The 24653-nt window shown below is 41.4% G+C and overlaps 2 protein-coding genes across 3 annotated transcripts; one reads left to right on the forward strand and one right to left on the reverse strand.

The window, feature by feature from the left end:
- Positions 1-533: 533 nt before the first annotated feature.
- Positions 534-6572, reverse strand: NDUFA8 (NADH:ubiquinone oxidoreductase subunit A8). Its single transcript, XM_084649870.1, has 4 exons — positions 6414-6572; positions 5378-5541; positions 2958-3123; positions 534-777 (listed from the first exon to the last, which is right to left on the reverse strand). The coding sequence occupies exons 1-4, from the start codon at positions 6462-6464 to the stop codon at positions 640-642; spliced, it is 519 nt and encodes a 172-aa protein (XP_084505996.1). The 5' UTR covers positions 6465-6572; the 3' UTR covers positions 534-639.
- A 91-nt stretch (positions 6573-6663) lies between these two features.
- Positions 6664-23431, forward strand: MORN5 (MORN repeat containing 5). Of its 2 annotated transcripts, none has more exons than XM_084649871.1 (5): positions 6664-6802; positions 8250-8397; positions 8962-9073; positions 10020-10151; positions 22911-23431. In XM_084649871.1, exons 1-5 carry the CDS (start codon positions 6756-6758, stop codon positions 22988-22990), a joined length of 519 nt encoding a protein of 172 aa, XP_084505997.1. In that variant the 5' UTR covers positions 6664-6755; the 3' UTR covers positions 22991-23431. The 2 variants fall into 2 exon arrangements, with proteins under 2 accessions (XP_084505997.1, XP_084505998.1); XM_084649872.1 differs by lacking the exon at positions 22911-23431 and adding an exon at positions 13185-14744.
- Positions 23432-24653: the final 1222 nt, after the last annotated feature.

A 24653-nucleotide genomic window follows, 5' to 3' on the forward strand; every position in this document is an offset into this window, starting at 1 on the left:
TCTGCAGATTAGTCACCTTCATAAGAGGTTTGTTGGAACCACCACATAGACACACACGCAGAGATCATCAGTAGCTTTGTGAATCTAAATTGGTGACCTGTTAGGCTCCTATCTGGCTTGTTTGAACTGGAATCTCATAAGAAAGGAGGTTTGTTGGAAAGAAGATGGATACTTGGAGGCACAAGTATATAAACCACTAATGCAAATTCTGGAAATCTGAACAGTGAAGAGCCGGCTCAATTCATTTTGCATTCTCCCATTTTTTTTTTTTTAATATTTAGTAAGAATATAATAAAAGAACTGGACCATACTTACATACACTGTTTGGCAAATCTTGGCATAAATCTTATATTCTTGTTGCTGAATAACTGACTTTAGCGACAGAACTGACTGTGTTAAGTGGCTAAAAGGACATCATCTTTTAAGGCCATAAAATTCTAAAAAGCATTTTAAAAGGCAAAAAAAACACAACAGTAGAGGGGACACTGTTCCTGAGCTCCTGTGATGTATATACAAAAGTCTACCACGCCAGGTGAATTATGGGTTTTTTAATCATTAACGATTGCACCCAATACACATTGGACAAGATAATTTACATTTGCAAAGAACAGAGCTTACTATAGAGTTGTCGGTCCCATTTTACCAGTTCCAGAAAAAAAGCCTGCTGCCATATTTAGCAGGCTTCAAATCTCCTTCAATGGGCGGACTTGGCTCTGGTCTTGGTCTGGAATGATAGACATTCTCAGGGATAGGTCGGTCTGTCTGCACTTTTGTGACCTGGAAGGAAAAGTAGTACACTGGAATTTTTCTTGTAGTATTTAATAGACAAAACTACACTAAGCCAATAGCTTGGAGGAGAAACAATACATGTGGCTTTAATGCGTCATGCAGCAGAAAAAGAAACCATCCATTAGTAGAATTAATCAAATGCTTACTAATTCAGCACATATTGCTTGAAGACTCTGCAAGTATTTAGTAGGGCACCTTATAGTTAAGTGGGCCAAATGATTCACAGTGATAGACTGACACAGATACATAGGGTACATTAAGGAAAGGACTCGGACACATTTCTATAATCTAGATTAGGATAAGAAAAGCAGGAAGGAGTGAAATCAAAGAGTGGTCAGGGAAGAGTAAGATAAAGCAAAAACAGTACAATAATATGGTCACTTAGGAGAACAACGCATGTGTCAAGGGTTACACAATTTTTTATTTTTTTTTAAACTCAATAGCTTAAGCACTTTCTTGAAGGTAAGCTTCTAATTTAAAGTCTAGCTCCCATTTACACCCAATACAACCCCCTTGACTTCAGTGGAGCTACATGCGTACGAGAGAAGAATTTTGTCTTGTCAACAGTAGGCCAAAACCTCAGCACCTTTGAAAGCTGCTACTTTGCAGATAAAGTCAAAGTATACACAAGTATGCACAAGAAGTTCCTGTTTTAGCTGTTTGAGGTTAAGCACCTGAACTGTCTCAAAAATCAAGCATAGAAAAAAAACCTAACAGATGCTCAATGCTGCCTAAACTTGTATTTTTACTTGTATAAGAAGGCAATTCTTAAAGGGATTATCCACATAACAAAATTTGTATCAAATTTTTAGTGGAAGTGTCCATTTCAAACCCAGCACATCCTTTCCTGCAGTCCAAGGTCAAATATACAAAAGAACCAGCATAAGCAAATCAATGGAACAGTAGTGCATACATTAGAGAGAACCATCACTAGCCAGACATTTTTCCCCGCACTTAGCATCTATGGTAGCAGGCATTTATTTTGTGCCATCCTTTTTTCTTTTAACATATTAAAAATTTAATTAATTGAAAATTTACTGAGTTCCACTGTAAGCATTTTTGTTTTTAAAAAAAACTTACAAGCACTCAAGTATTATTAGTAACAGATCAAGAAAAGAACCTCTCACCAAAGTAAGTACACACTGTAGGAAAAAGAGTTCATAATAAAAGATTCCCCACCCCAGAGTGTGCTTAAAAGGCCTCTACAATTCTGCCACAGGCTTCAACAGAAGGTTGAGAGTTCATCAATAACTTGCCACTTCCATTGCAGTAGAAGTGGTAATTTAAAAGTAGTATAAGAGGGGAACGCTAATAAAACAGACAGAAGAATCTGGCCATCCAGTTAAGGAAGAGCTGAAAGAGTGTCATGCAGTACACTGGAACATTTTTTCCATTATATTGAACTGACAAATGGAACACTGGTATATGAGAAAGGAAAAATGAATTCAAGACAATATGAAAGCTACATAGGGATCTAGAACCGGAATTGTCCTCCTGGGTCGTCTAGTCCAGTCCCTTGCTACACCTATTAAACCAGAAAAAAATCCACTATTACAGTGGAGAAGTTATGAACTCTGCGCTGTATTTATTGCAACACAACTTTCACACAGAATATCCTAAAATGCTTTACAGAACTAAACGTAACAGCTGATTAAAAATAGTAGATAGAAAGAGATGAGGCATACGCAACAGAAAGATGTTTTTCAGACTAGATCTGAAATGAGATGGAGAAATACAGGGGGGTTATCCCAGATCACAAGCATTGCAGAGGAGGTTCTTGTATCAAAAGTGCTGAGACTGTGTTCACCTGGAAATCTAGTCTGTTTAAAAACAGTTAAAAGTAGTTTAAAATATTATGCATGAAGAGTGGGAAGATGTGAAGCAAAGTGGAACAAGTACATAGAATACTTTCAAAATGTAGCAGCACAATTCTGAACTAGTTTCTCAAATAAATGAGAAGCAGTAGATACACTTCAAGATTACACTAAAGGGGACCATATAGGACCTGGGTGGATAAGGTGATGAATCTGTGGGTCTCTGTGAACATCAGAACACCAGCAGCACTCTGCACACGCTGGGTAACAGGGACTTTAGGAGGTCAGAGAGAAGGGAGCTGAAATAACCAGTAAAAAAGGAGATGAAGACATGGAACAGGATTTCCTAATTACCTTAGACAGCTCTCCCAGATCAGGTCTCACCCAGCCCAAGTTCTCCAGCACACAATTATCAAATGCCAGCTGCTGTTTTCGGCAACGACGAAGCTCTTGAAGGTTGGTATAATCAATACAAGTCCAGTACTCAGTAAAAGGTTCTGCACAGTGTGCCTTAATCTTCCTATAAAACAAAGGAAACGACAAGGTGTTATTTTGGAAAAGACAAGGTAGCTTATAAGAGCTACATTTGCAAAGCTGGCACTCTCCCATTCACTCCAGCCCAAAATGCATGAACCAATTTCCATTTGGTTGCCATTCAGTAGTTATTTGCAAAGTTTAATTTCCAGATGGTATTCATAAAATTGTTAAAGCCTGGTAATTTTGAAAGAAATAGATAAAAGAAAGATAAGCAATAAATAAAAAAATTACGACACATATGCATGGCATTTCACAGAATACTACAACACCCTGTCAAGAAGAGCTTACAGTCTAAGCATATGAATTTATAATTCCACACTGATCTCAATACAGGTCTGTATTACCCTTTAAATAACTACAATACAATGATTAATATCAGGTTTCAGAGTAACAGCCGTGTTAGTCTGTATTCGCAAAAAGAAAAGGAGTACTTGTGGCACCTTAGTCATTAATATGACTGTTAAGCTCAGTCAGCTTTCAGACAACATTCTTACATCTCACTTAGTGCATGCTTATTTTAATAATATAATGTAAATGCTCTGTTTAGGATACTTAACTGCTTCCAACTAGTTAGATTTTTTATTTTTTTTTGAGCTTAGTAAGACACATCCGCTTAAGGTCTACTATTAAGGCTGCGGGTCTGTCATGGAGGTCACAGATTCCGTGACCGTCCATGACCTCCGTAATTTTTGCCATGGCTGGTGCTGGCTCAGGGGCTGCCCGAGCTCGGCAACCCCTGGGCCAGCAGCAGCAGTTTGGGTGTGTGGGAAGGGGCTTGGAGCAGGGGGTTGGGGAATGCCTGGGGACACTTACCTAGGGATGGGGAGCTCCCCGGATGGCTCCCACTGGCATGGCCCCCCCTGCAGCTCATAGGCGGCAGATGGGGCTCCGCGTTGCACACTGCCCACGCCTGCAGGCCCCATTCACGCAGCTCCCATTGGCTTCAGTTACCAGCCAACGGAAGCTGTGGCAGCCGGCACTTGTGGCGGGAGCAGCAGAGCCCCTGCCTCTGCCGCCTAGGAGCTGCAGGGACACGGAGCAGGATAGGAAGCCCCTGCCAGCCCACGTCCCCTCCAGTACCTGCGGGGGTCCCGGGCCACATCCCCCAGCACCCACGGACTGCCCCCCCACCCCCCAGAATACCCGTGGCCCCCTGCCCAAATTTTAGTCAGGGCAGGTATTTTTAATAAAAGTCATGGACAGGTCACAATTCTGTGAATTTTTGTTTACAACCTGTGACCTATTCATGGTTTTTACTAAAAATACCCGTGACTAAAACATAGCCTTATCTATTATTAATATTTGTAGTGCAATAGCACCCGGGGGCCTCAATCAGGATCGAGCCTCACCTTGCTGGGTGCTATACAAACACATACAAAGAGGTGCTCTGCCTCTAAGACTATGATCCTCCAAACATTTTTACGCATATGATTTCAGTCATGTGAGGAAAGTTTTGTATTTATTTAAATGTTTGCATCATTGTGCCCCAAGATGACAAAGGATGGGGAAAGCAACTCACAAAACAAGTCTGACATTTTTAAAAGTATAGTCACAAGTTACTGAAGCCCAGATACTCCTGATCACCATCTTCAGACTTTCAAACAAAGCCAACTTGCCTTGAGGCTGAGCGCAAGCAAGAGAAGTCAATATAACAGAAAGAGTGTGGGTCACTGTTTTATGAACAACTGAAAACTATTGAATACTTTGCCTTCCAACTAGCAGAGGAAGTAGTCTCCACCACTGACACGCTCCACTGAGGAAGCACTGCCTCCAACCCTCAGGAGTTCAAGTCTAGGGAACAGCAACAGCACCTCAACGAAAGTTTAAGAATACCATGATCATCTTACCTATAACTAAAGAAAGTTGTTATTGTAGTGCTTGTGTAAATGGTAGCACACAGGTAGAAGCTATGCCAGCTGACACTTCAGGACAGATTCTCTCCTCCTACGTAAATACCTTAAGCAGACAGGTAGCAACATACAGCACATGCTCACTTCATTACCATACTCTTTTGAAGCACTAATTAAAAATAAAAAGTGTGTGTATTGTGTCAAAGTGCTGAAGCATGAAATATATATTTAATTTTAATACTTTCATCTTGGTTTCGATAGGGACCATGTATGCTACAGGCTACACTCAAGTAAAAATCTCACTGACTTCAATGTGAGTTTTGCCTAAATAAGATCTGCAGCATCCAGCCCTAAAACTGAATTTGAAAAGCCACCTGAGACTCTTACCTGAAAAACTCCAGTGCACACTGATTGACTTGCTTTCCTTCCTTTAAGCATTTCCGGGGGTCCTTCTCCTCCCAGCGGCACAGCATGAACTCCTTGTTGGGCTTGTCACACTGCGAGCCATAGTGATGGGCTGCAGCTTTCAGCACGGAGGAGCTGACGCTTACCTGAGGCATTGGGGGAGGAACGCAAGAACAGCCACACTGGGTCAGACCAAAGGTCCATCCAGCCCAGCATCCTGTCTACCGACAGTGGCCAATGCCAGGTGCCCCAGAGGGAGTGAACCTAACAGGTAACGATCTAGTGATCTCTCTCCTGCCATCCATCTCCACCCTCTGACAAGCAGAGGCGAGGGACACCATTCCTTACCCGTCCTGGCTAATAGCTATTAATGAAACTAACCTCCATGAATTTGTCCAGTTCCCTTCACAACCTCCTCAGGCCAGGAGTTCCACAGGTTGACTGTGCGCTGAGTGAAGAAGAACTTCCTTTTGTTTGTTTTAAGCCCTACTACCCATTAATTTCATTGGGTGGCCCCTCGTTCTTATGTTACGGGAGCAAGTAAATAACTTTTCCTTATTCCCTTTCTCCAAGCCACCACTCGTGATTTTACAGACCTCTGTCATATCCCCCCGCCCCCCTTAGTCTCCTCTTTTCCAAGCTGAAAAGTCCCGGCCTCTTTAACCTCTCCTCCTAGGGGACCCGTCCCAAACCCCTCATCATTTTCGTTGCCCTTCTCTGACCCTTTCCCAATGCCCGTGTCTCTTTTCTGAGGCGAGGGGAGCCCGTCGGTACGCGGCACTCAAGAGGCGGGCGTGCCGTGGCTGTAGCGAGGGGCAGCGAGACGGAGAGGAAGACGGAGGCTGCCCCTTCCCCCGTGTCAGGCCCAGGGTCGGGCCCCTCACGACGCACCCGGCCGCTGGGACTCGGGCCCAGATTTACGCGGCCGCGGAAGGGTTTCGGGTCCCCTGCGCGCTCGGCGTCCGCTCTAGGGCAAGTTCCGCCGCCGGGAACCCCCACAGCCTGGCACAGCTCTCACCTCCGGCACCTCGAGCTCCTCCAGCGAGGGCACCTCCAGCGAGCCCGGCATGGCGCCAGCCCGCGCCCGCGGCCCGGTCTCCTTGAGCTCCCCTTCCGCGCCCGCCCGCTACGGACGGCAGGCCCCACGCCACTGCGCGTGCGCCACCAGGTCTCGCGGAACTCGTGCGCATGCGCCACCGACGAGCGAGCGGGTCAGCGGCGCGCCGACTACGCAGGGGGCGGGGCTTGTTCTCTGTCCCCGCCTGCTCCTGCTCCTCATGCCCCGCCTTCCGGCTTGTTACCATGGTGACAGTTTGCTGCCCAGCCCAGCCCAGGGCAGGACGCGTCCCGGGCGGGCCCCATGGAGGTCACGGGCAGCACCTACCTCGGAGACTATGTGCATGGCAGGTGGGGGCTGGGGCTGAGGGGGGAGGGGCAGCCTTGGGGAACGGGGGGACAGGGCTGGGCCATCACCCCACAGTGCTGGGCCATTGCACTTGTGTGAAACGCAGGGTATGAAAATTCCCCAGCGTGAACAATCTGAGGCCGTGGAAATCTCTGGGTGTGAAAACCCCCAAGTGGGAAAGCTCCGAGATGCACTATCCTTGCACGCCCACTTGCTTGTGCCCACAGAATTGCAGGAGTGGAAGGACAAGACTGCGTTAGGACCTCTTTGGAAATTGGGACCTTTTAATGCGAGAGAGGCACAGCCCAGGATGGGGAGTGAAGCGTAGCTGCGGTCTCATCCTGCTCCTGAAACAGCTTCCAGTGGCCTTGGGCAAGTCACTTAGGGCCAGATTTCTAACGGTGTTTTGGCACCTAGAGGTGCACATAGGCCTAGTGGGATCTTCAAAAGTGCCCCATCGTCTGTCTCCCAACTCCCCTTGAGATCAATGGCAGTTAGGCATCTAGGTGTTTTTGAAGATCCCACTGGGCACCCGTGTGCATCTGTGGGAGCCTAAATATCTTTGAAAACCTGGGCCTTAACTTCTCTGCATCACTGTCTGTAAAATGGGGCTAAAGTTACCATGCTGAGGGATGTGAGGATAAACCGACTTCATGTTATTCATCACTCAACCACACTGCCTCGCTGGAGACACTGGAGAGTGGGAGGAAGAGTCTAGGACATGTCCTATTACTAATTGTAAGTAGCGTACAAATGCTACAGGAAATGATGTTGGTGATTCAGTAGGTTGCACGTGTCCTTCCAAGGCCACAGCCTGCTGATAGAGGGTGCTTTGCTGCTGTCGTCATCATCACCACATTTTGGATCAGATGTAAACCCGACATCTTATGGTTATTAAAGATTCCATGGCAGATGTTTTGTTTTTTTCAAAATTAGGGGTGTTTGCCCTATTGTCCTGGCCAAATTCTTAAAGGCTGATTCAGTTTTGTCTCCCTAGCATTCCACTTGTAGTTCCTGTTGCAAAAAGTGTTTTCACATCCTATCCTAAACTTTTGGGTGATGTTGCTATGGACTGTTAAGCCCCAGAAATGGCTGTGGTTAAATGGTGGGTACATTGATCCCTGTTTGTAAATCCAGTTTGAAATATATTTGGGGGGGTTGTTGGATGAAAGCTGCCTTGTAAATAACAGCCATTATTATCCACCCTTTCTAAGGGTGCTTAAAGATGGTCATCAATTTTCTACCGTTCATAGCTTCTGATTTATATTAATTACTATCAATCTCCCCTTCCTTCAATTTGTTGATTTTTAAAATTATTTTTATAGCTCCCTTCACTTCCCCTCTAAACCAGGTCAATTTTTTAACCAGTAAGGCCTTCTTCGTCAGTTGTTTTGCCTTTTTGGACATCTGGTTAAGTGTTCTTAAACAATTCCTGATTATCATTCACAGGATTGAAGGGAAAGGCTGCTATACTCTCCCAACTGAAACCAAATATAATGGCAAAATGAAAGATGGAATGTTTCATGGCAAAGGAACCTTGTATTTTCCTAATAGAAGCAAATATGAAGGAATCTGGGACTGCGGAATATCGAAAGAGGTATTATATCACTAGTCCTTTAGATGTGATCCTGAAGGCTTAGAAACATAGGAATAGAACACGAGGAGGTTGGAAGTTCACCTATGCCAACCCCTGTGGCAGTCATAGGAAACTGATTGGGTGGGGGTATGCCCATCTTATCTAAAGTCTGATCTCTGCTCTGTACTCAAAAGCAAGTTAAAACGCCTTTGCTCCCAAAGGTTACTGCAAATATGCTTTAGGGGAAATTCTCTCTGTTTCAAAGACTGTACATTCAGAAATGTTTGTATCATGAAAGAAGTGGAAGCTATCAAACCAGCACCTTTCCCATTTTTCACTCTCAATTTTGGCTTCCCCTATTGCATGTACAATAGCTATTTCCCACTGAACAGGGAAATGATTTGGTTATGGAATGTGGTTCTCATGGATCTGCAGGCATCATTTTCATCTGCACTTAAATGTGGAACAAAACTACATATTATTTATTCTCAGATAACATGCATCCTTGGTAATGGATATAAAAAATTGTTATTCTTCACTCCATTCATCACACTTATTAGTTCGGTACTTGAATTTGTTTTGCAGGGGAAATACACTTTTGCAGATGGTCTTGAATTCAAAGATAAAAAATGGCATTATTGTGATGGCTACGACAGAAGATTTTATACAGAAATCTGTTCCGGTCTAAAACCAGCAGGTACTGAGTTGCATTTGTGTCCGGAAGGATTTAAACCAACAACTATGTTTATTAAGAGAGACTAATTCACCTACATGAGTAACTTGGAGCAGGAACATTCTGGTTTATTTCAGAACTCCATCCACTTGACACTGACAAATGTGGTGAATAGTCTCTTCTTGAGTGATCATGTCATGAGGGCAGGACATTGTAACCTAGCAATTTCTGACATCTGATTAAGCCTTTTATGGGTTTCACATTCACTGCATTCTAGACATATTTTTATTACAGAAAGCTGGAACATAAAACAAAAGAAAACATATTATCTTGCACTCATAATTTTGCATAATGTTCTAAAGCACCTGAAAGAATAACAGAAGTCCACAAACAGCATGGTACATGAGATGTGTGGCTTGAAAATGACAAATTTTCAGTGGATACGAAAACATATACTTACTTTATGTCCAGCCTATAAAATGTGTCTGTTAGACACATTTACTAGTTCATCTTTTCACTAAAAGGTGAAAAAATTATGTGATAATCACTGAATAATATATTGGCATAGTGAACAATGACATTTCTCTTTAAGCCATGGCTAGGCTTTCTTGGACTCATTTTGGAGTTTTCAGTGCATGTTCATAGTATCAGTCTTATGGGCTAAATCACAGGACTGTCAGTAAGGGTAACCAAGATCTCTTCCTTTCTGTGCCAAACATTTTCTCGGTGGGCCACTCGGTGCTTCAGTTTCTCCATCTGCAAAATGGTCATAATAATTACCTGCCATAGGAGTGATGGAAATCTTAATTTAGTAAAGTTTATTAAATGCTTTGAAATCTTGTGATGGAAAGTGTTACAGAGATGTAAAATAATATATATTTATTATCATTATTTATTTTGATAAAAGAGTACAGTTGTAAAAAAAATGGGATTTTTTGTTTTTCTAATAAATTATACTGTGTCTTTTCAGGTATCTCGCAGCTTACAAACTTAGATCCTCCCAGAACGATTCCAACAGGCTGTTATGACTGTGGTGATGGATTCTATAATCCTAATACCAGAGTTGTCATTGATTACAAACTCAGGTTTTTGAGGAATGCAGGTATGTGTTTTTTTCATCTTGAAGTTCAGTGTAAGTTGACTTTGTTTCACATACATTCAATCGTGTATGATTATAGCTGACATTTAAAAACCTGTATTCAAGTTCTGCAGCTACTAAGCTAAAATATTTCAAACAACATGGATTGTTTGTATTAATTAGTTAATTCCAAGGAAAGTTGCATAAACCATCCTGCACATGGTTTACAAAATTCTAAGTGATGTTTTCACAGGCACATATGAATAAATGCATTTGATTCATATTTAATAGCTTTTAAACCCAGGAAGACTCATTCTCCATTATGATACCCAGCAAGACAGTGTTTTCAAGATATATATCTATCTTTTCAATGGGCTCAGTCCAGCAAGGTGTCAAGCTCTTTGCCCTGATCAGTTAAGTATATGTTTAACTTCAAGCACAGGGATAGTCCCTTTGATTGCAGTGAGGCTGCTCACTTGCTTCAAATTAGGGACATATTTAAGTGCCTTGCTGGATTGTGTCAGTGCTCACACTTGCGAAATCATGTCCTGAGTGCATTTACAAATCTGGATATAGTGTTGGGGGAGGAGAGCAGGGAAGAGGAGAGACAAAAAGAACTGTAGGTATCATCTGCTACAAAATATGTCCTATAGTATTTAGCCTGTTTCATAAACCCTCAATAAATACTGATTTAGATTATTACAAATGGCACTGATCCAAAATACTAGAGTGGGCCTACTGATGAGTAAGATAAGTAAAATGCTTTCCAAAAACACAGGAACCTGCACAGATTAGTACATGCGGGAACGCCTAGGAATTCAATTTATTGTTTTTTAAATGTATGCTTTGAACTCATTGTCCTTAGCTACATTTATTTCTGTAGCCTACAGATTGTATCAATCGATATTCACTAACATCACATCATAGAATGCAGTCTAACAAGATAATTGTAAGTAGAATATGCAGTACATTATTCTGATCTCTTTTATATTAACATTCCTTTGAGAATCCAATACTAGCGTAAAGTTAAATTTGTCAACATGGGTGTGAAGGAGGAATGTATCATGTAGGCCATACCCTTCCTCTAAGAACACAAACACAATTGAAAGATCCAGCACTTGTTCGACATCAGAGGAATGTTGACTTCCCCCAGAGAAATAATTCAGGGCACAAGGCCACTGCAGTTAAAAAAAAAAACAGCTGTAGGAAGAAGAAACTGAGGAAAGAGGTTGGAATGACAGGGAACAGATCCAGAACTATTCCTTTATAGGTTGGTCAGGAAAAAGCAGGAAAACCTCCAGGCTTCTGTCCAAGTCTTGAAAGCATCAAAAGCAGATGGTAGGAAGCATTCAGGAAGCTCTTACAACAGCTTGACAGGTTTAGCCAAATGACACCATCTTCCTAAGGTCTGGGAGTGGGATTTGAGGATACTCCAGCCTTTCACCCTTGTTTGTTGCGAAGCTGCTTGCTTCACTGCTGGTGGAGCTAGCAGGGAAAGGAGGCACTCTGCCTTTGGCACTGACACTCCTGCCAAACAATCAATGAATCAAAACATCTTTCTAGCAAGGAACAGAGAAGGCTCCATTTGAATTTGTTGCAGGTTGCTTTTCTTTAATGCAATGTGTGTACACAGAGTATCATAGAGATTCCTGCCTCAGTTAGCAGGACTTCAGTTTCACAAATATCGAGGGCCTGACACTCATTTACATTAAGGCCCCTCACTGCCAAGTGGTGCAACGGAGTCCTAGTGTAATTGAGAGCAGGTCCAGTGTGCATAATGAAAGCAATAGTTTAATTTCTCCTAGTGTTACTAGTCACAAGGATTTCAATTTTTTAAAAAAGATTTGAAATTATTTCTCAGTTTATAAACCTTCCTTGGTGATATACTGAAATTTCTGTAGTCTGTTCATGTGCTTTTTGGATCTTTTCTTTTTACCCCCCAATATCATCTAATACACAAAATTGCAGACATGAAAACACATGCAGAAATACCTATTTGTGAGAAGAAATGGTGTTCACATTTTTCAATCAGTCATTTTGGAGTTAGACCCCTCCTACTGCCACTAAAGGAGTATAGCCTTTGAGAACTCTTACTCATGACCCCATTTTTATTGACTGGCCAATACAAAGACCTGAAGATGAATATCTAGAGTTTTGCATCTTTCAATGAAAAGCATAAAATATGAGATTTTAGATTTGCTGTCAAATGGCGAGCAAATTCCAAGGTTAAAGGAGAGCTATGGCATTCTGGGAGTGTAGACACTAGATGCCATAGTTTTCAAAGAGAAATTACAGTTAGAAGTAGAAGTCATTCCCTGCTGAGGAGGTGGAGTGAAAGGGGATAACTGAGTGTTACTAGCAGTTCTGCCCCACTGATAACAAAACAAAGATGTTTGTGATGTAATATGCTTTCCTTCTGCTTCCGTCCTCCTGATGCTAACTTAACTGGTGCAACCCCTGCTCCTGCTTCTCCTAGTCTGAGATGGATTCTGCTTTGCTGCCTGTTCTCCTTGCCCCTCCTCTGGGACTTAGATGGTGCATAAGCCTTGGGGTTGACCCTCTGCATGTGGAATTGTATCTGATGTACCTTTGTCTCTTTATAGAACATTAGAGAGGAGGGCAGAGAGGAGGCAGAGACAAATCCTTCTCTCACTTACACCAGTGTAAATCCAGGGTAGGTTCATTGAAACCAGTAGGTTAACTATGGATTCACACATGTGTAACTAAGAGCAGAATTTGGCCAAGAGACTCAAGACAGGTTATTATTTATTGAGAGGAAAGGTTTTTTTAATGCTGGAGTCACAAAGCAGCTAATAAGCAAGTTATGATTTTGACAAGCCTAGCATCTTGTGACTTAAAAGAAAAGTCCCAGAATGCTCAAATGCGGAGTTTCTGAGTAAATTATTACTATTAGAAGTCAGGAGTATTATTTTATTCTGTAGTTTAAACTGCTGTATTTTTAGAACATCAAGAGTTTATTTACATGTCACTAATATGACTATAGTGAAGGTTGAGATGACACTTTAATTCTAAACCTCAATAATTACATGCTTGCAGCTTCCTCCTAACATTACCCTTGGGACTGAAACTTCTCATGCTTGGTCTGAACGAACCTGGAAGTGAATCATCTTGAAAAATTTGAAGAAATTCCATTTATCCCTTCTGGATCATCCAAGGACAAAATCCATTCAATAATTGTGTAGATGTGTGTGGCTATCCTTCCCTGTCAGTATCTGAGGGAGGCCACGCCCCCACATAGTTGGGCCTCTGTTCAGGCAAGGGTTACTGGAGAATTAGCAATCTCTGAGATGCTGGCCCTCTAAACAGGGCCAGACAGCAAGCCATCTGGGGCTCAGGCTCTCAGGTAGGGCAGGACCACAAACAGTCTTGGGGCTCAGGCCCTCAGGCAGGGGAGCACCAGTCTTGGGGGCTCAGGCCCTTGGGCAGAGTGGAGCACCAAATAGTCTGACATCCTAGCTCTGGCAGACAGCAGACAAACGCAGGCCTCTTGGCCTAAGGTAGGGAGGCTGTCACTCCAGGGGTGGGGTTGGCAGCAGGAGGTAGGGGGACCTGGGCCCACCCTACTCCACCTGGTGCCAGCCTAGGGCCTAACAGTGGCAGATGGTTCCATCACTGAATCAGCGGGGATCCAGTCAAAACATGCTGACCTGGATTCAGACAACAACACAACTGGACTAAAGTCTGGTGTCTCTAGGCTATTTCCTACACTCCCGTCATTGTGTACCTGTTGCTCAGGGTTGTCCTCCATCTCCCCGGGGTATACAGCTAATGGCAGTCCCAAACAGCTCCTCGGTGTTCCTGTCAGCAGGTGGCTCTGGCAGAACCTCCAGGTCCTCGGCGCAGTGGAGGTCTCCATCAGGCTTATGTCACAGCGACGGGCGGGAGACATCTGTGTCCTCCAGCGGCTCTCGCCCAACTGAGCTGCCTTTTATACTTCCTGTCCTGCCCCTCTGCTTCTGGCAGGGCAGGCATGGGTCTCATGGCTCCACCCACCTAGGGGTAGGCGGGGGTTCTTCCCCATCAGTCTCTGAGGAATGTCGTGCACCCTTCCTGTCTTCAGGAGCTTTGTCTTACAATTTAGATGTGGTGTGTACAGAGTACTCAGTGAGGAATGTGGGCTTTGCTTTGTCTGAAGAAATGTAGTTGAGAAATAAAGCCATAACTATTTGAAAATCATGCGTTACTCATGCACAGTGTATTACTTTCCATACCGCTCTTAGCAAGTACCAAATGTGAGCAGGTTGTGTGCTCATTCTCGCAGCCAGGGACTCTAGATGACATCAGAATTGGTAGAGGGGCGAGGACTTGGCAATCTTGCAGACCTAGGGAACTTTCTAGATATGAGGCAGCAAGTTAAACTTAAAAACATTACTTGCTGAACATCATTCTCCTCTGCGCTCCTCTGATGTTGTCCATTCTATTGATGTAGGCAGTGGGTGAATGCTCTGATTCCAGACTAGCCCCTAGTCATTGCCTGAGAATCTGAGAACTTTTTTGGCAGATGCCCTTTGCAAAGGTACAGGAAAAGAAAAGCCCTTCACCACAAAATATCTACATAAAGAGAATAATATTTTCATTCTTCGACTGAACTTAGCTTCCTAGTGATTTGAATGTCTACTTATAAGACAAGATTATTTAGTAATTTATATATTTGTTTCTCTTTTATTAGATTTAAGATTCTGAATGTAAATGAGCTCTAGCTCCTGTTTGTTGAAAATCTTAAAAGCTCTTCAAATAATTGTTCTATGGATACTTGTTAAGCTAAAGAAATCAGTTTTGATCGGCAATAAAAGTTCATGCTATTTCAAGTGCAATGCTACAGCTATTTGCTGTTGTATATTTAATCATTTTGAATTATATGTCATGTAAAAGATTTTAGCTCTGGGGCAATTGCCAGATGGCTGATTCTGCGTTTCACTACAACAAAAGAAATAATGTTTTTGTAAAGCTCTGAAAAATTGTTGGTAATCAGTATGTTCTTCAAGGACTGGGATCCAGACCTGTTTAGGAAAAAAAAAAAAAAGCTTTTGCAGAAATTAATTTGAAGTGCTTAGTCTTTACCTCTGGGCTCTGAACAAAACAAATTGTGTCTATTTTTTGTGGATTTTTTTTTATCAATTTGACAAATCCAGTGAATTTTAAATTTTACATATTTTTGTGACAAATGCAGTTTGTTTGCAATTCATTCATCTCTCTGCTTGGGGCTGGCAAGCTTACTTCTCCTTAAAAACAAGCAAAGACAGGTGAAGAAAAAGTTGTGCTCAGGTCTGTACATACATATAGATACAAGCCTGTAACCCTTGCTCACACAAGTAGTCCTTATGAGCCTGAGTAGCCTATTGCTTTTTTTCCCAAACACCTAAAACAGTTGTCCTCGTCATCTCCTGCCTTGCCTGCTGCTCACTCCTCTTTCTGAACTATCTGATATTACAGTCTAATCCCACCAAAATGCCATAGCAAAAAGTATCTTACTTGTCGGCCATCTGACCAAGTCGCTCCCCTTGCTTCCCTTGACCTCAAGGTGTTGCTCGATTTTACTCCAAACTGTGCCTTGGATCTTGTCTCCTATTATGTTCCCTGATGTCCCCTTTCCCCACCCTTCTTCTATTCCCACCATTTATCTTCTTCTGTGCTGCCCCATATTCATGCTACTCCCCAATGTCCCACTCCCCCATCTTCCAAAACCCCCACTTCTGTGAAGCCCCCAGATAGAAAATATGGAAAATATTAGATCAACAAGAGGGACAGAATATTTGTTATTATAAACCCCTTCCTCTGGGTCTCCTAGTTCATCTTATCTTCCTGTGACTGTCTTCTAAACTGTAAGCTTTTGGGGGCAGGGCTTGTCTTAAAGTCTGTCTTGTGCAGTGTCTAGCTGATAGACAGCATTTAACAAATAATACAGATCAATTGACTTTCAATGGGATTCCTTACAGGAGTAAGGGTTGAGGAATACCACAATCCCATCTTCTACAATACTAGCAAGAAACTTACCAAGTAATATCTTTATTTAACTCACTTATTTACCTTAGGAACAAACTGCTCTTTGGGTGGTGAGAAGGAACCCAAACATAAGAGAGCAGGGAGAAGATTGCTGGGATTGATACTGGGGACTGCTGTGGGGCCAAGTCAGGGGGGCTGAATGGGAAGACTGAGGGTGGGGAGGAATTCAGTGTGTTTAATTTAAAGAGAAAATACCCTAATCTCATAGAATGAAGTGCTGTGTGACTGTCATCACCCTGATCACTTTGGTTGTACCCTTTTCCCCGCCCTTCACTGGCTGTTGTCTTTTTAGATTGTATTTTCTGTCGTACAGGGACTGTGTCTTCCCCGTGAAAGCATCTAGCACATTTTGGACATGACTGCAAAATACATACTTATGTCTTCCTCACAGCTAAAGGCTGTGCAAGCTACAGCTATAATTGAGAACTCTATGCTATGTAACCTAGAGAGCATTTTTAAAAATTGAATCTGGCTTCTAAGTTTTACTAGTCAATTTACCCCATTCAAAAAACCAGTTTATTAACCAGTATGATTAGCCCTCTCTGCTGCAGCTAGCATGGCTAACATGGTGTTAATATTAATACATGCATCACATTACTAAATCACTGCAATCATGTAAACAACTGTAGCCTTTGCTGATATATTGTTCATTGTGGTTTCCTGAGCCTAATATAATTATCGCTTTGAAACCTGTGAAGGTTTAAATTCCAAATAGCAGCATGCCAAGAACAACAACTTTGTTTGTGTGTTAGCCATCCCATTGCGAATCCACTTAGAAAGTTTTGACCCAAACAGTATAGGGGTTTGTGTTCAGCTATACAGTACGTGTGAAAACAAGTTTTGTAGGAGATGGAAAGTTCATTTTGAGGCCATTTTGGATTTACGCAATTAAATGGAAATGGAACGGTGAGAGTTTGCTTGTGGAAGTAAAGGTTAATTGGATACATATTTTCCATTTTCTTGCCAGCACTGATGTTGTTGAAGTTAGGTGTGGTAAGGAAGGGGGTGCTGGAGATTTTGGGGAGAGGCAGTAGATGTGATGGCTGTGATGCTATCACAGATGGCTATAATTGTGGAATGGAAGAACATGATAAACTGCACCATGGATGATGGGAGGAGTCAGGTATGTGAGACAATGAACAGCTGTCGTTATTTACGAAGCACTGAGAATATGCTTGGCACTGACATAGATTAGAAGAAGACATAGTTTCTGTTCCAAGGAGCAGACAATGCAAAGGCCCTCTTTTGCAACCTTTGCTCAAGGCAAAGTAGCTCTTACTTATGCTAGTAGTCACATTAGCTTCAGTGAGACAGCTCTTGTGGGTAAGGATTGCAGGATCAGGCCCTAACACAGATGCAGACAATCACATTCTAACATACGGGATGTTTAAGGGGACAGTGCATGGTTTTCTCCTTGTGAGAGTCACCGAGTATTAATGCCGTGGGAGATTATAGAAAGATGCAAATACGGTTTAGCAGAGTGGTGGAGGCCTGTTGTTGGCTTGTAGCAGATTGGAAGGTAGAGTATCACAGTTTGGATGGAAACAAAAAGGCACAGAAATCATTCAAAAGAATCAAATGATGTATTCTAATGGCTCACCTAGCAAGTCCTCAGTTTACCTCAAGACTTCAACTATATTTGTGCAAATTATTAGATTTCACTAACTTTAGAGTAACAGCCGTGTTAGTCTGATGAAGTGAGCTGTAGCTCACGAAAGCTTATGCTCAAATAAATTGGTTAGTCTCTAAGGTGCCACAAGTACTCCTTTTCTTTTTACTAACTTTAGAGTAAGTTATTAAGCAAACTTGGCCTCCTTGGATGTTATCAATGTTTTCATACAAAGCAATGTCCTTTATTTTCAAAATTTGAACATGAAAGTAGCCCATTTTAGCAGAATATATTTCATGAATGTATATTCTACTGATGCTGCTGAAGAAAACGGAGAAAGAATAAACTTTTAAAGATAAATGAGCTGAAATAAAATTCAACACACAATGTGAAGAACCACACACTACCTAATTCTGTCCAGGATGATAATGTACAGTTGATTAAAGAGTTTGTATTTTTTTTTTTAAGAAAAATTACTTCTGAAGGTGAAGATGTGCTCAGACAATCATATTAACATATTCAGACAATCGCAATTTGTAAAAACGTAATTACAACAAGCTATCTGGTAGCATTAATCAAATGTCAAGGTTTAATTCCATTTTAAATATTGATGAAATGTGATTCTCCAGTCTAACCCTGGTGTTGCAGGGTTATGGAAGCCGCCAGCGACAGAAAAAGGGGAACGTGTAGTTAACAAGCAGCTGCCACAAAGAAGGATCGGCATCTGTGATTTAAATTGTTAGCTGCACAGTCAGGTAGAGTGTAAAAAGGGTAGTCAAGAGGCTGTTAAGTCCATTGCTGCCAATTATTAACAATCAGGGAGGAGCTTTAAGACTTGTTCAGTACAATAAACCCAGTTTGTCTTGTTTCAGGGGTTACTACTGAAGAGGTTGCAGCTGCACTGATTCAAATAGCCCTAAAACTACAGTAATTATCAACCAGTCTTCTTTAGCGTGGCAAAAGTATGTTCAACCATAGCTTAACTCTTTATGTTCTAATATTTCTCTGCCTCTTTACACATAGCTAATCCCTGGACCCCTTTGGATCTATATTTTTGTGGTTCCTCTAGCTATCCTGAATAGGATCCTTCATTTCCCTTACCTCAGTCTAAGGAATATTTGTGAGGTGCCACTAGTTGGATAATAGTCCTGGAGGTTCCAGATATTTTGGTCAAGGTCCTTCATTGTGGATATGGCGTCCCTGTTTCTTTTTGGGGCTCCCAGTGCATTTTACCTACCTTCCAGGGCTGCAGCCCCATCGAAGACAATGATTAGAAGTCAGTGGGACTGTGAGCGTGAGTGGAGGTTTGCAGACAGCGCCCTGCCAGCTCACTTCCACTTTCTTTTCCACTTGAGTGAGTTCTCAGCTCCGTATGCCGTTTTCAGCCAGCTTTTCTTTTTAGTGCAGCTCAGCTGTGAATAAAATGTTAGGAGGCATAAGAAAGAGGATGGAAAATAATACTGAAAATATGCCAGCCTGTGACACACCCTCACCCTAAATAAAATGTTACGTTCTGGTCACCCGCTTTCGGAAAAGAAAGAGGAGGTGTCCGCGGATGAGTGCTGAATGGGGTTAGAAATATAGAAAGGATACCATGGTTTTGTTTGGAGAGGAGACAAAGAAGAGAGGGACATGATAGAGGTATACAAAATAATGACGTATAGGTAAAGTAGATCAGTTGCGCCTATATATCCCTTTCCCGTAATGCAAAGCATGGAGACATGCAATGAAAATGAAAGGCCGCCAACTTAAACTATCCAAAGAAATGCTTTTCTATACCGTGCCTACTTAACTGGGTGAACTTATTGCCACAAGATGTTATTGCAGTCAAAATCTTAGGAGGATTCTAGGTATAAGTCAATTGCTAAATGAGAGTGGGTAGGAAGATGCTTTCCCTGTGTACATATTATTGCAAATTCTTCACTATGAGGTTTCTTGCGTCTGCCTTGAAGCAGCTGATACAGGCCACTGTCAGAGACTAAAACCTGGATTTGTAGCTCTTTGGGGCATGGACCATCTTTTTGTTCTTTGTTTGTACAGCACCTTGAACAAAGGGGGTCCTGGGCCATGACTTGGGTTCCTAGACACCACAGCAATACAGATAATAATAAATGGATCACAGGTCAGATCCAGTGGGGTAATTGCTATATTCCTCTAAATGAAGCAGAGGGTGCCCTAAGGTAGGACAATGTGCTGTAGTCCCTTCACCAGACAAACTCTTCTTTCTATTCAAAGTGTAAATTGGTAATAACTGACTCCATTGGGACATCTCCTTACAATTCAGTCTTTGTGAAAATTGTACGTAGTCTTTATCAATGCTTATTTGCTGATACTTACTGTGCACAGAATCAGATGGCTGCATGAGCTGAGCTATGGTGGTGCTGGGCCTGGATGAGAGACTAAAATCCTTAGAAGAAAAGACTTATATGCATGTTGTCTATTGAAAAATAAGTTTCCTTCTGCATCAAGCTGGATGGACCAGGCTCCTGTTGAAAACTCATTAACTGAAGTCAAAAACGTCTTGTGCCTTTCATATTGGTCAGCTGAGCAGCAGAATTACATGACCAATGCAGATTCGTTACCAGGAAGGCAGTTTGCTCACTTCATGCAACTCTCCTAAACAATATGATCTTTATCAAAGGAAGCAATGGATACAGGTGGTGTTTAGCAAGTGGAGTTTTTGATTGATTTCCTCATTTTGACAGAAACAGACAATTTCATTTCTTGCAGTTATTACAAATCCAGAGTAACAACTCTTACATTGAGGAGGTTCATAATCATATAGACACTAACAGTCTGCACACTATCTAGCTCATCTAGGTACTTCATGGCCTCCTCTCCATAATATTGGAGCATCTGGAGTGCAGAAATAGAACCTGACATGCAAAATAATCACAGCTTGCACATGATTTATTGATTACTCCCTGTCTTGGGCTCTGGGAGCCTCCCCCCTTGCAGGGTCTCACAGTTTTGAGTCCAGCATGAGCCCAAACATCTACACTGCAGTTTTATAGCCCCATGGTCCGAGCCCTGCCAACCCGAGTCAGCTGACCTGAGCTAGCCGGAGGTGTTTTATTGCAGTGTAGACATACCCATAGGGGCCAACTTTGCAGTCCTACCACAGATTTCAGTGGGATGTGTCCGCCTAAGGACTTCAGTGTCAGACCTTAAACAAATTCAGTGTTTTTTCTCTTCTTTTTAGTCATCCTTTTTAAAAAGTTATTCCGGTGGTGCTTATTTTCTCCTGGCTTATTTCCTTCAAGACAGAAAGAAAGAACACTATAATTGGGTGTTTTATTAATGTTGTACTCATGCCAAGGAATAGAGCAAAAGATGCATCATATACTTGCTGAGGTGGACAGAGAAAGCAATGTATCCACTTGGGGTATGTTATGAAAATATCACTGTATCATGCGTTACAGTAGTTAAAGCACATCTACAGACTAAACTAATGAGAGAGATCATGAGCAATACAGCAGTCTTTTCCACAGCCCCCTTCATAGCAGAGTAAGCTTTTACAAAACGTCATCCCTGAGTGTGGAATTGTGAGAGAGGTGACAAGCTCAAATAACTGCTGTGTGTATAAATTAGTAACTGTGTGCAGAAGAGTAACACACAGTAGTGTGCTCTTGGGGAAAACCTCCTCTGATTCACAAGCATTGCTGACTGCTGTTTGTAGAGGGTTTTGTGACAAGTGCCACCGTTTAGACTTGGGACAAAAGCTTGGGCATATGCTTTGGTTAAGTCTACATTCACTGGTGCTGTAGCAGGGCTCAGCATGAGCAGCACCCCCAGGCCGTGAGTGCCTGCACTTGTTCCACTTGACCATGAATGAAAAAAGATGCAAAGATGGCAGGGAAAATAGGAAAGGGAAACAGAAAAAGGAAAAGACGAGCAGATAGGGTTTGATCTAAAGCCCACTGAAGGCAATGGGACTTAAGAACAAACTTAAGTTTTTAATAAAGGGGCACCTCTTTGCCATATACCCTTTGTTTGCTTCTCTCCTTGTTAGACCAGCACAGCTGCATTTATATGACTTTTTAAACTTAAAGGTTGCTATATAAACATAATAAAGGCCCAACGCATAAGCAGAAGTCTCCCTTCAGAAGTTGATTCCTCACTAGCACTGTGTTTCTTTTTTTAAAAATATCTGACAAGGTCAGTATGTTCTCTTTCAGGTAAGCATTGCTGATTACATTGCTACAAAATCCTTGACATTTGGAACTAGGTTGGTTAGAAGCACAAATTGCAAACATTGATCGGAATTTGTAAAGATGACAGTAAACAGAAGTAGCTCTGCTACAGTATGTTTCATTTGAATAAGAAAATAGATACTGGTACTCTTTAAAGTGATATAATTAATATTTTTATCTGATCACCAACACAAGTAAAAGCCTATCAAACAGGTTTTTCAGACAGGCTGTTTTTAGTCCCTTCAACTGACAGACCCTAACTACTTATGTTTATCAAGTTATACTTTTCTGTAATTATTCAAAATATTTCTATTCACACTTTGCTGGATAGGTGTTTTCTCCAAATTGCCTTTTGGGTTTTCACTTTTCACCTTGTCTCTCTCTGAGAGATAACATGACAGACATTGAATAATTTTGGGAGACGCAGAAGATTGTCTAAAGTACTTCCATCAGCCTGTTGCTATCTGTTGTAATGTGGCATTTTTGTATAATAATGTTGGAAGAAGAGCTGTAAAAAAAAAAAATTCAAACAAACCGGGGCTTTGACTCTGGACTTTTCACCAACTGCAATTTTCATAAACTGACACCAACATCGATAAAGTTTTAGATCCTCATTATTGGTACTGGTATCACACTGTAAATGAGCATGAGACCAGAAATTATACTATATACAAGGAAGTGTTACAATTTTTTGCATGAGTTCCAAACAGTTAATTTGATCAGATAGCCTAATGATCAGATCTATTACCATAAAACCGGTGTTGCTTCCTTCTGTTATATATGTTTGAATCTTGGCAAATGCCAACAAAACTGTACCCAGGATCTGTTGGCTAAGCAAGAAGTATTTTAAAAATATATTTATTCCTCAAAGAAAATTGCCTGTCTGATCTGGACTCCTCTATGCAAAGAGCAGGTCTGAATCTATAAGATTTGACCATTTCTTTTTCTCCCTTTCAGATGATGATGAACATGAATGGATCATTCGCACCTGCCGGAAAGGCTGGGATGAAATAACTGGATATAAACCTAAACACTGAACACAGCTTTAGCTTCTACCCTGATTTTGGAAAACATAATTTGATTCATCCTTAAGTCTGAATGTCTTTGTGGATTTAGATCAGTCCCTACCATTATGTGAATGTAGTTTTGTAGCCTTTGTTAGCATAATAAAATTGGAAGGATCATTTAATTAACTACGTTCACATGAAGCCATGGAAATAAGCTTACTATACTTATCCTAATATTCCTGAGAGGTGTGCAGTGTAGTAGGATCAATATATACACATTATTAAGCCTCAACATACAAAACAATGTACTAAAGAGACTGCCTGAAATTCAGTGCTGAAGGCATTCAGCTCTAGCTTAGCATTATTTCCCCAAGGCCCAGTTAGCTGTCCTGGTGTATTTCTTTACCCTTCTTTTGCTCACTACTTTGATATTGACTGATCATTGTAATAACATACACCAGTTATTCTTTAACAACTGGTTTTCTAACTAGGAAATAATATCCATTTACCAGGAACATTTGTTGAACTCTCCTTTAACAAAATAATAAAAGAGAAAAACTGGGTGGGTTGCTGTTTGATTAGTAAGCCAGAAAATAATTTTAAAAATCAAATGGAATTACATCATTTTCTTGATGTAAGTGCCAGCACTTCTACTTGCATGAACTTTATTTATTACACAAATCAGACATTTACAAAGCACAACATTAAAAGTATGTAACAAAACAGACATTGGTTTTACAAAAAAGTGCTTACAATTTAGTTTTTGTTTTTTCAATAAATACTAGTCTTGACTGTCCACTCATTCAAAAGGATTTTTTTAACCATTGTAGCCAAGACATGTAATCGCAACATGCTACAACAAAATGATCTGCTTTTGAAATAAAATTATGAGAAGTGTGTATAGTTGGCCTCATATTACAAGGTCTGAATAGATCAGTGACAGCAGTAGTGCAGGATTTAGCCCCCACCCGAGTATTACGTTGTGCAAGCATCATTAGCTAGGACACTGGGGTTAACCAACATGAGCCAAAAATCAACAAAATGTTTTGGGAATTAAATTTTAACACACTCCATTTTCAGTCCTTCCTCCCATCAGATTTATTTATCGTATTAAATTCTAGTGGAAAGTTCATCTTTCACTGGCTAACCCCATTGGGTGGGTCTATAACGTTTTTTGTAAATAGCCATTGGAATATTGTAATACACAGAGTCTGCAGCACTGCACCGTAACCCATTTGGCAATTACTGAATAACCTAAGTAAATGAGAAGGATTTAAAAAAAAATAAATCTATAGACAGGAGATGAATGCGAATGACCTGAGTTAAGGTTTTGTTCAATGGCAACAGTCAATGTGAAATGCATTGTGAAACAAAGTATTGAATAAATTAGAGTATTTCTTACATTCTTGGTACAGTTGAGTATTTTCCATACACAATAGTTAGCTCTAAAACTGCACAAGCTGAATTGCTTCCAGTTCTTCCAAACAATTTGGGCTTAAAACGTCAGAGTCTGATTTCTGCAAAGCTGAATGCTGCTGTGGCTACTTACTGAAGAGATCTTCCTTGAGCATGAGTTGTACAGTGCAATACTCTCTACACAGCTAGTGGTGACTCCACTTACACAATATATATTTGGTCAGAAATGTCTACACATTAGCCCTGTGCTTTGCATTCTGATCCTGTCAGTGGTAAC

Source organism: Lepidochelys olivacea (genome assembly GCF_965140295.1).
Source record: "Lepidochelys olivacea isolate rLepOli2 genome assembly, chromosome: 16".
NCBI classification, from domain to species: domain Eukaryota; kingdom Metazoa; phylum Chordata; order Testudines; family Cheloniidae; genus Lepidochelys; species Lepidochelys olivacea.

Coding starts and splice junctions, on each gene's coding strand:
- MORN5 (XM_084649871.1), top strand. CDS start 6,756: ATGGAGGTCACGGGCAGCACCTACCTCGGAGACTATGTGCATGGCAG. Junction 6,803..8,249: donor GGAGACTATGTGCATGGCAG/GTGGGGGCTGGG, acceptor TATCATTCACAG/GATTGAAGGGAAAGGCTGCT. Junction 8,398..8,961: donor ACTGCGGAATATCGAAAGAG/GTATTATATCAC, acceptor TTTGTTTTGCAG/GGGAAATACACTTTTGCAGA.
- NDUFA8 (XM_084649870.1), bottom strand. CDS start 6,464: ATGCCGGGCTCGCTGGAGGTGCCCTCGCTGGAGGAGCTCGAGGTGCCG. Junction 3,124..5,377: donor TGTGCACTGGAGTTTTTCAG/GTAAGAGTCTCA, acceptor TTTGTTTTATAG/GAAGATTAAGGCACACTGTG. Junction 778..2,957: donor ATCTGGGAGAGCTGTCTAAG/GTAATTAGGAAA, acceptor TTTTCCTTCCAG/GTCACAAAAGTGCAGACAGA.